Source organism: Leptinotarsa decemlineata, unplaced genomic scaffold, assembly GCF_025532065.1.
Source record: "Leptinotarsa decemlineata unplaced genomic scaffold, Ldec_3_MD MMD2_tig00003798_RagTag_RagTag, whole genome shotgun sequence".
Classification (NCBI taxonomy): Eukaryota; Metazoa; Arthropoda; class Insecta; order Coleoptera; family Chrysomelidae; genus Leptinotarsa; species Leptinotarsa decemlineata.
The window spans coordinates 159,427-171,488 of NW_027412596.1; the positions used below are offsets into that span (position 1 = coordinate 159,427).

Sequence of the window (12,062 nt, forward strand, 5' to 3'; positions counted from 1 at the left end):
GTTGATGACACCTATGAAGGCGTTATAATATGAAATATGTTCACTTTGATTTTTTCTCATATGAATGCATAGACTTCATATCATCTAATTGAAAGTGATCAAAGATCCAATCAATTTCAACCAACAAGGGATAAACTTTCCTTTGATTGCTTCATTCGTCGTTTTTTACTCCAACATCAGAGCGCGATGAATCATGACTTTCACTCTCAATAACCATAATTCTCTGGAAAACATTCGAAAGACTGTCTGACATTTATCACCACCTATTCATATAACTCGGTTAGATGCCTAACCACATGTACATGTTGTTCCAGAATAGACAAGAGCCCTTTTCGCTGTTTTGTACATATACATATAGATAGAAAGGCTCCACTTATCGTATGTGGCTCAATATATTTCGTTGATAATGTATGCATACAACTACATCAATTCATCAGACCTGAAATTTTGACATATCCACTTTGATGATTCATTCAGTAAGAGTTTCAATCGTCTGTTGATAATGAACAGTTTTTTTTCGACATTTGACAGCCACTAGGAAAAATATGTACGTACTTATATATAACTCTTCATGAAGTGAAGAAATCAGTGTCCATCGGGTAGAATAAAAATAAACTGGTTCAATCTTTCATGTGGAAAAAAAATGTGAGGAAAACATGTGAAAAATCATTTATCACTTGATTTTCAGATTGAAAAAATTCTTTGTTTTCTTCATTTTATGATGAATGGTTTTATCGTAAAGAAAATAAAACGACTATTTTAAAAATTTCAACTGGGTGTGACAAAAAATAATAGACAAAATTAATATTATCTACGAATCCACTATCGTTCAATATCACATGCTTTCAGGCTATTTACTTCTTTTCATTTTTTCCTACACTTTCGTTCAGTTTCGACATTATCGAACTATATCATTATTTTTATTTCAGAACCCATAACAACTCTTCTGGGTGGTCCAGAAATGTACATCAACAAAGGTAGTACCATGAACTTAACTTGTATGGTAAAACACAGCCCAGAACCTCCACCTTCGATTTATTGGACACATAATTCGCAGGTGAGTTTTTGATCATGTCATGTAATATAGTAGTAAATTTCTCACATTCAATTAGAACTTGAGTATTATGCGATCTGAACAGTGAATGAACAATCATCTATTGAAAATCTTCAACAAAACTCCTTTTTTGATTTTTCATTCATGTATGTGTTGTATCTATTTATGAATATTGACGACATAGATTTTGAAATATAAAAAAATTATGAAATATCAATATTTTGTTGAAAAATTACTCGTAAAAAATAGATTGTATTCAAGTGTATAATCCGACCAATGACTGATTATATAATTTTGTGAGTGAATAATTCCGAAACAAAATGAATATGTTATCGAGAATGTTTTGTTGAGTACGTTTCTATACTATAACAAATAATATCTTTTTATTACCTTCACCTCACCAACACCACCTTTTTTTTCTATTGGCTCCTTTATTCTCTCTATCACGCATTTTTCATTTTGTGATATTTCACTCTCTTTCTGAGGACATGTATAGTTTGCAACAGCTTCAAACATTGAAACACAGGTCTTACAAAGGAAGTCTCGTGAACCTGAGAGTTTCTATAATAATGGTGGAATCAGAAAATGTGGGTATCGGTATTATCAGATGTTTTTTTTCCACGCGTAGATACACATTCAGTTAAATTGACATCATGGATCAAACGGATAATGTTAACTTCTGTTGTTTCTTCAAAAGCTTGATGGAAAAGTGGATCAAATGTAGAAGTCCACAGATAATATAATCAAAACCTAACATTGTGCTTCTTGAAACTCTGGAACATAGTTGACATCACAGTATCCAGTAAGTGGCATTCTGTTTTTTTTGAGCTAATCCTTACTTTTTTTGAATCATTTTCATTTCTCTGTGAAGTTAAATAAAAAACTTATGTTTTCCGGTATGTTTTTCGAGTACATTTTGATATTTCTTCCACACCTGCCTTCCTGTTTCTTCACCAAAGACTTTGGTTCCCCCTCACTGGTTCAGGAAGTATATATATTTATATTATATATATATATATATATATATATATATATATATATATATATATATATATATATATATATATATATATATATATATATATATATATATATATATATATATATATATATATATATATATATATATAAAGTTGATGATCCATGTCTGAACACTCATCAGTGTCATCATTGCCTGCGATGCTTGTGTGTCCTGACACCCTGTATATAGTCAACCTACTCCTGCCCGTCAATTTTATCAATGCTTCAAGGCATTAGACCCAGAAGTTTCATTTCGGATTCGTCAGTACCTCAAGTACAGCCTGACTATGAAAATACTGATCCGCTCATCACCTTGTGGTCTCAAAATATTGTTCTTTGTGTATTGCACAGTTGCATATACTTCAGCTTGGAGAACTGATGTGTACTGACCAAGAGCGTTACTGAAATGAAAATTCTGTCACAAACACTAAATTCCAGCTCCCGTTCCATTTTCGGTTTTTGACCCGTCTGTAAACCAGGTGTTTCTGCTGAACATGTTCTCAGGATGTCTGTTCATTTTCCACTCTTCGCGGTTTGATACTTCAACCGCAAAGTTTGTGTCGAACATATATTTCAGTGTCATGTTTGATAATCGTTCCTTCAGGTAGAAATTTCTGATCTCCTGCCTGATCTAATGTAACTTTGTGATTTTTCCAGTCTGGATTGGTCCACTTTCGCCTCACCCTTTATCACTAGATGTGAAGAAAAAAGATTCAAAACTGCCCCCAATGCATTTGAGAAGTTAAGTTCCTTGTTTTGTTCGATTTCTACTGTGAATTCAATTTTGTTATGCAGGCTATTGAGGACGTTTAAAAATTGAATAATTTGTCTGTCATCAACGTATTTGAACCAAAACACAATATGTTTCTGAGAAAGGCGGTTATTGAGGATGAGGGTATTTTCTAGTATGTCCATGAAAATGTCTGCCAGAACGAGCTCAACATTACGGCTGAGTTTTGTACATATTGTTATATTTGAAAGAAATTTGGTTCAGACATTCATTCAAAAGAATGCAGAATTCTTTAGTTATATATGGTCTTGTATTACACTCATCTAATAAGTCTTTCACGAGGGGGAAGCATTTGTCTGTTGGAATGTTTGGAAACATGTTTTCTACGTCGAATGATATTAGTTTGAAACTATTTTTGATGTTCAAATTTGATAATTTGTTAGTTAGGTCTACTGAATTCAGAACTATGTTGAAAAGATTAAATTTTGTGAGATCTCTGAATCATGAATTTCAAAATCTTAACAACTTACTGGTTGGGACATCTTTAATATGACTCTACGGGTCTGGCTGGATGTCCTTCTTCATGGAGCTTGATCAATATTCACATCTCTGGAGGCTGGGGTGTCATGCATATAGTCTTTTTTATATCCCATGGTGCTTGCTAGAAATACATTTTGGTTGGATAATTTCTAAGAATGGTGACATCTAATCTATTCACCACTTCTTGCATTTTTTGAAGATATTCTTGTTCTTCTGAACATACTATACTGTTCTTCATGTTCTTTTGTGAAAAAGAGTTTGCGGTGGGTTTTTTCTCTGTTAAGTCGTTTAGCGTATTCCTGGAATAGTTGGCTGGTTGAATTTTGTCAATGATTTCTGCGACTTTGTGATGGGTTGGGCTATCTAATATGTTGGCGATGTTTGAGATATGAAGTTCAGCTTGTACCCTTATAATGTCTTTCATGCTCCTATTGTCTTATATGAGTGAATTTTGATCCCTTTTCCAGCAATTCTATTTCTTCATTATTGAATTCTGTTTGTTGTGGAGCACTGTTATCTTCTTTTCCAGATTTTCATATTTCTCTTTCGATACTTTACTAATTTCTTGTTTAATATCATTCTCCAGGCAGTCAAATTCCACATTTTGTTTTAACACGAGTGAACACTTTTTCATGGCATATTCTTCGTTTTTTTGTTCATCATTGATCTGATTCATCGAAATTTCGTAGTTTAATGTCAAAGTGAAAGTTTGTGTTGATCGGTGTAATGGAGATTAATATTCTTTTTCATTGTGTTACAGAAACATTCGATTTTTTAGGTGCTGAAATTTTCTTTCGAATTTGAGTCATAGGATCATGAATATGAAAAGCGTAGTGGGAGTGCGGGCACCTTGATATGATTTTTACTTAGACCCAATAGAAGAATACCTACCGACAGTAATATCCAATTCAAGAATTGTAATCTATTCAATATACATTCAACCAACTTTTCAAAGTCAAATCAACCGTTAGATTCAATTACAAAGAATATGATTTCTATTAACTGAAAATTGAAATTTGTATCAATGTGTATATGTATATGTATCAGTGTACCACATTTGTGGTACACTGATACATATACTGGAGCACTTTGATTCATAAAAATATTTCTATGAATCAAACAAGTTTCATTGATTCTTATGATATTTATTCATTAGGTACTTATTTTTTTTCTATTTGGTAAATTATGTGTAGGTACGTGAGGTACGCAACCCACAAGAGGTTACAGCACTGAGTAACTCTCTCCGCGGCAAGTATCAGCATGAACTTCGACAGAACTGGTCATGTGAACTATCGGGGAAAAACAAAGTTGCTGCAACATATATTCTTGCCATTCCAATCTTACTCTACTCGTTTGGAGTAGTGGAGTGGACTCATAAGAAGCTGTATCAATTCAATGTGAACCCGAAAAATGATGATCTCTATAGGAGTTTGCATTCCAAATCGTCCGTTCCACGATGCTAGTTCCCCCGACAACAGGAAGGCCGTGGACTTTTGAGTTTGGAGTGTCTACATGATAGAATGGTATTGGATGTAGCCTGTGAAGTCGCCAGGAGTTCGGATTCCCTTCTCTGCATGGTTCGCAACCATGAGTGGGCAGCAATTGGAGCATTTCTTTTCAGGGCAGCTGCCCGAGCAGCTGATGAATTCAGTTTAGTTTTCGACACTGAACAAGGTGATTTTAACTCTCACCAGGTTGGAACCCGAAGAGATCACCTCACTTCTGCGAAAACACAAGGATGAGCCAATGCATGGGGTCTTCTTCAATAACATTGAAGACCATGGCTTATCGAAGCGCCTGACTTTCGCTTTCCTCAGGTCGAGTGGGCTGAAGTCGGAAACTGAGGTGTTCATCATGGCTTGCCAGGATGGTGTCTTCAACATCTTAGTCTACCGCAGTCGCGTGATGGGTATAGAGATTCCTGACACAAGGTGCAGAACCTGCCGTGAGGCGTCCGAGACCCTAATGAACTTGCTTCAGCATGTCCAGCATATGCCATCTCGGCCTATATCCATCGACATAACGGGGCTATATTACCATCTATGGAACTCTTACGGTATTGACGAGACACCGGTGTTGCCCTACGCTCTGAGGGATATTGAATCCGTTGTAGGAAACGAGAAGTGCCGAATTTATTGAAACTATTTGTTTCGCACCCTCAGGCTCGTACAAGTTAATAAGCCTAATATAGTCGTTGTCGTGGAGTTTTCCGCTCCTGGCGAGACGAATAAAGTTCAAAAAGTGGAGGAGAAATGAATAAAATATCAAGATTATCTCTTCGAACTCCGCAGACTCTATCCAGATCACTCTGTCAAGATGGTTATTCTGATTATTGGAGTCCTTAGTGGACTGATACCTTCTCTACTCTCGATTCTTGAAATTATACCGGCTTGCCGTACTAAGGCAGAAATCTTAGCCGGACAGATGCAGATGGCTGCCATTCTTGGCTCACTGTGCTTGCTCAGGGCACGTGATTTTCTGACCCAATGATCACTTACTCCACGATGTGAGGAGTGGTCGTTGGATGATGATGCTAACACCCGCTCCGTAATCAGCAAGCACGTAATATTCTTTCATTATGTGAGACGTGGCTTGTAAATGATGATACTGATTTTGTTCGTTCGAAAGTGATTGATAATGTTTCTTGTTGAATTTTATCAGTTCGGACTTCCATTTTCTGATATTGTATGAAATGATCTGAAATTCCTGAAAGAACTAATGAAAAGGAATAAATAAAAAAATGTCAGAAATAGCTTGCTTAATTGCTTAATATAGTTGTTATTTCCAGCTTTTATTGTTTGAATTCTTCTTTTTCATTAGTTTTTTCAGGTATTTCAAATCATTTCATATAATATCAGAAAATGGGAGTCCGAACTGTTGAAATACTGATATTGTGTACGTATCACTATTTAATCCTGCGAAAAAAATTGGCTATAATATATGTACATACAAAAAACAATCAATAAAATATTTCAACAATGAACGACCTTTCCTTACATTATCATGTTAATATACATAAACTCAAGTAATAATCTAAGCTTTTACTCAGTTAAACAATATCAATGGTGAATAGCTCAACTTTGATTAGTTCAAGTTATCACTTCTGTTGGGCGTCCCGAGACGCACACGTTTTTAGAAACTTAACTGGAATTTCTTCAGAGAATGTTTCTGAAGATACATCCAGATAAGGAATCGAAGTAAAAAAAATATCCTGTGTGAAAAAAGTATTCAACTTCATGAATAAATTAATGTCACAATAAGATAAGAATATGTTTTCATCAAACCTAATAAACGTTTCTATGCTACATAATACATATCTCATGTGTAACTTCATTCATTTCATTTCAGATCGTAGTACTTCGAAATATATTATATATTGCAATGTCTACCATATTTTTAAGATCCTCAATTTGAAAACAGGGCAAATATATTGTCAAATAGGAAATAGTAATCATTAACATAATATCTTCAACTTGTCTAATGGAAGAACATAATTTCCTAATTTTTAAATTTTTCTCAATACTGTACAGAGTAAAGTTCATAATCACCCTTATAACCAATTTTCTTCCTAACAATACTTGGAGTTTTGGAAACGTAGTAGAATAATAGAAATGAAAATAATATTTTATTACGAAGTACAATGTAATTTAGCATACTGCAATCACACAGTATATATAGAATTTCATACAACTGACGATGTAATTCATACATAATAAGTCTCGTGAATGGGGGTTTATTCAATGTGATACTACAAATGACAATTAGAAGTGAGTATAGATTTCTACATTATAAATACTATAATACATTCATAATAAGTCATGTGATTCCCTGCCTTTATGGTCTAAAATTACAAAGGAGATTCTGAAAATTACATGACACAATATGTAAATTGACAAGGAGTTTTCACCGAATTCATTTGATAATATGACGTTCACAGAAATCCCTGTGATATCACATTATTTTACGTTGGTTAAAAAAAGGCCAACGGAATTTTATGTGATTTCACAAGATTAATTTTTGCAGTGCAGCTGATTACTGATAAGATCTTTGAGTTCTTCAAATCAGAAATCAGGTTGTTTGCTTTATGTTGTATAGTTGATATGGGATCATTTTTGAGTGTGATATATGATTCATCATCGTTGAGACTATCTTGAGATTTTTCAATGTAATTAAGTTTTTTCATGATAACCATTGCATTAACTTTATTCGAATTCGTTAATATCAGATCCGAACGACTTTCGAAAAATTATTTTGTTTTTTGTAGTTTACTCCACAATTTTACTCTAAAAATATCTCTATCATTTTCATTGAAATCATTTATTGAATATTCAATTTTTGATAATCAATTTGGAATGGAAAACATGACAAGTTACACACTACTGATCCTAATGAATCAAGTACTGTTCACATTCTGGAAAAAAATTCATAGTGTTTTAGTCGAAAAGAATATTGGCGACATATTGAGTAGTAACAGTACTATCGACAAGCAATCCAGAAAAATCAAAATGATCTCAAGAACTTCAATAAATCAACTTTTCTCTAATCAATGACATTTTTTTGAATCAAATCCAATCCCCCGGACTATCGGAATGAATCCCCTTGAAGCATTTTCGTCATAGAAAGAAAATTCAGGAGCGAAAGAAAAAGTGATGGTCCGTTTATTTATTTCACACTTTTTCACGTCCTACTATGATTAGAGGAATTGAGAAAAATATCATTCTCTGCGCCTTTTTCTCATTTCTTTCACGACCAATTCATCAGTCCTCCGAAATTTCCTTTTCACGAGGTCTTACTGGAAACGCTACAAGCATTCTTTCATGTTACTGTTGGACGAGGTCACTCTGATATATAGGAAATATTTATCATTTTCCGTCATACTACCATTGTCAAAACGTTTTATTTCCGACTGAATTCGAGCCATTTGTCTTCTGGTAAAGGGTATGTTGACCATTTTCTATTGTTTCGAGTAACACGTGGAGAGTAGTTTTTATTCATTTGGAACGATGGTTATTTTCGAAATAGAAAACACTTTCGAAGTCGTTTTATTTAGATTAATAAAATGAATTTATTATCATGTTGTGGAAATGGTCCAGAAATAACCCATTGTTCATAAACTGACATTTTCATTGTTGAAAATGTTTTCATAAAAATATTTTCTGGTATGTGTTGGCTTCTTTTGACTAATATAGTTACCACTTTCAAATTATTTATATGATTTGGATAGAACTAACTTCATGAATAGTAAAATCTCTTTTCATTGGTTGAGCAAACAAACATTTCACACCAAAGAAACTAGTAAAAAAAGTCCTACTCATACTTCAATGACACTGGTATGGGACGTGTGACAATAAAGTGCTTCAATTTGCTGAGAACAATGACAGATCCGTAATGAGAATATCTCCGTAATGAATTTTTCTTATTTCACATTACTGAAGACCTACTTTCACTCTTCTTGTACTAAGTATATAACCTCGATTTCAGTTTGATCAGCTTCTCGGCTCAAAATGGTGAATATGAACGGGTCCAAATAATGGACAGAGTGATTTCAATTTTTTTTTTGACCTAAATCGTGATAGCTCAGAGAAAACGAAAATAATTTGTTAGAAAATAAATGTTATTCAATAAAAATAACTAAGAGAATATAGACTAAGTGAGATGAAGAATACGAGAAGAGCTACTGAAAATCGAACAAATTTTCTATATTTTTTTCTCTAGTAACAGTTGTAAAACCTCGTGAAGTTACTAGGAAACATGTAATGCATACAGAAAGAAAAAACTTGAATCCTTGACATGGAATGGATTCGAAACAAAAAATATTTCTGCACAAGAGATTGCAACTTTTTTCTCGACACGTGTTTCATTATTCGAGTAGTCTCATCAGGAGCGGAACTCTACATAATATTTCACAGAAACATTGAAAACCATTTTGAAAACGAAAAGTTAGCTGTCTTGCTATGAAACTCTACATTTCAACTGATTGTTGTAGATTTATTAGTTTCACTCATTTTACCACATTTCTTCATTATATAACATTGCTGGTTTTATCCCTCCATCAGAAGTATGGATACTAACCCACAACCAACAGCTCTCACGTATTTTCAATATCTTCAACAGAAACCTTTGAATTCGTCTCTTTATTCATCGTTTTTGTCCCCTATTAGAAGATCTGGATGTTGAAATAATTGACTCGGACCAAAATTGACTGAAATACTACTGGAGTTTTATCCCAACACCAAACCGTTATTTTTAACACCTCGACACATGTTTCAATCAATAAGCTTTCATCTTTTCAAGAAAAAGACTAAATCATAAAACCAGAAATGACTCCGGAGAAACCAGCAATCACGAAAGCCATCAAATCAATAAAAAGGAAATTGATCTCTAACAACCTCATAGCATTTGAAGCCGACAAAAGTGACCCCTCAGTTATTATTGAAAAACAGGAATCAAGTATGAAAGTGAACAATTACATAACGGAAAACGATTTCAGTACGATGAATCACGATCCAACCACAAAATTTGAAAGATAAATTAATAGACTAATAAAATCCAACAAACAGATCTTCTACAACAAAACATTGAACAGATACAAAGTCGACAACCCAAAAGCACCAAAACTCAACGCACAGATAAAGATACATGAGGATAATAAACCTATATTAATTTTACCAAAGCACCTTCATACAAAATTTCAAAAATCATAGCCGACGAACTGAAAAACAAAATCAACAGATACAACAACCACAGCGTCAAAAATTCAATGGAACTCACAGACAGAATCTCAACGACAAAAGTCAGCCCGAACACTAAACTATTCTAATTCGACATAAAAAACATGTACTCCAACATACCAGTCAACGAAAGTATAAACATCATATCTGATAAACTAAAACACCAAAACATAGACAAAACCTACATTAACCAAATGGAACACAGTCTAAATACAATACTCAATCAAAATTATTTACAATATACAAATCAATATAGAAGCAATGAACAAAAGTACCTGTATTGAGGCGTTCGGACCGTATAAAAAGACACACAACAGGATAACACGTTCAGATGAAAGAGTGCCTAGAAGATGACAGAACGACCAGCTGTCGAAAGCGCTCGCAGATAATCAAATAGAAGTCATAGAGCTTCAAATCCTTTCTATAACTTACATTGATAGTAATATATATATATATATATATATATATATATATATATATATATATATATATATATATATATATATATATATATATATATATATATATATCTCTATTTCAATATTAAATTCTACAAAAAGGATTTGAAGCTTTATATCTTCTATTATTTATATGCGAGCGTATTCGACAGTTGGTAGTACTGTCATCTTCTAGGCACTCCTCAAACTGCATTAGTTGCATCAATCAAAATGATATTCACCCCACAAGGTAACGCAACTACTATCAAACTACTGAACGAATTCCAGAAACTCAACAACCAGATCATTAAGACAGACGCCAAAATATACTTCAACAAGAAATGCCTCGAGTCCAACGTCAAACCGAACGTCAAACCGAAATTAAATTACAATAAAATGAAAATTAGTAAAAAAATTGAAAATTGCAAAATTAGAAATGAAATGAAATTTAAAAATTTCAAGTCAAGTTACTTTACGACGTTTCGACTGTTAGTATTAACAATCGTCTCAGGGTGATGACTGGACTATTCCTCCAAGAGATGATTATCTATATGTCATTCGAGTGCTTTCACCTATCCCACTTTCCTCTCTCCGCTTCACCGATTTGGCGGAAGATTTGGCTTGATTATGGGTCTCCATATGTTGTGTATATTTACGTTAGCTTGTGTGAATGCGTCGTTGAACATCTATGCAGCTTCTTTGAACTTCCGAACTTCCTCCTAAACCAGTATTTCTCCCTATTGATGATCTCAGCTTCGGACCCCTTAATGTTATGTTGATGAGTCCAAACATGCTCTACTTTTCTGCTGGTTTCTCTTCATTGGGTACTTGTCTTGTGTTTGACAAAGCGGATTTTCAATGGCCTTTCAGTTTCACAGACAAAAGATTTGCAGCATTCACAGGTATCCAATGAATGCCATTCTTGAAATCGCAGTCAGCGTTTGGTGATCCCGTTTTCGTGAAGCTGCTACGGATGTTGTTTCCGGATCTGAAGCAAATTCTGATGTTACACTTGGATTCAATTTTTCTCATCTTTTCCGACAATCTTCTGATGTAGGCAAACACTGGTTTCTATGGCTTCTCTTCCTTGCGAGGCTCTCGCTTTTAGCCAAAGTATGTTCCATTATCATTTCTGAGTAATCATTCCGTTGAATATCTTTCATGATAATGCCTAGTTCTTTCTCAAGACTTTACTTCGTATTACAGAGCCCGAAAGCACGTTTCTCTTATATATATATATATATATATATATATATATATATATATATATATATATATATATATATATATAAATATATATAAGTATGATTAGTTTTATTTACAAAAATGAGAAGTTGAAAAAAATTACAAAATTGAAGAAACTAAAAGTTATACTTTCCCTCGGTTATCTTGAAGGCGCGATTTTGTTCCATCCTTTACATAAAAGAGGACGTATGCTTCTCCACTCACAAGCGACTTTGGTGAAATTGTTGACACGTGTGAATCGTTGTATTTGTGCCATGCGCTAGTATACGGGTGTCTGCAGTATGCTGTATAATGTCCTCTGTTAG

General features: G+C 33.8%; 1 protein-coding gene across 1 annotated transcript in view; it reads left to right on the plus strand.

Moving 5' to 3' along the window:
* Positions 1-929: 929 nt before the first annotated feature.
* Positions 930-12,062, plus strand: part of LOC141483653 (twitchin-like) — a 437,930-nt gene continuing 426,797 nt past the window's right edge. Inside the window, exon 1 of the mRNA XM_074178426.1 lies at positions 930-1,057. Within this exon, the coding sequence (XP_074034527.1) occupies positions 962-1,057 (96 nt within the window). The 5' untranslated portion in view covers positions 930-961. The remainder of the gene's footprint in view (positions 1,058-12,062) is intronic.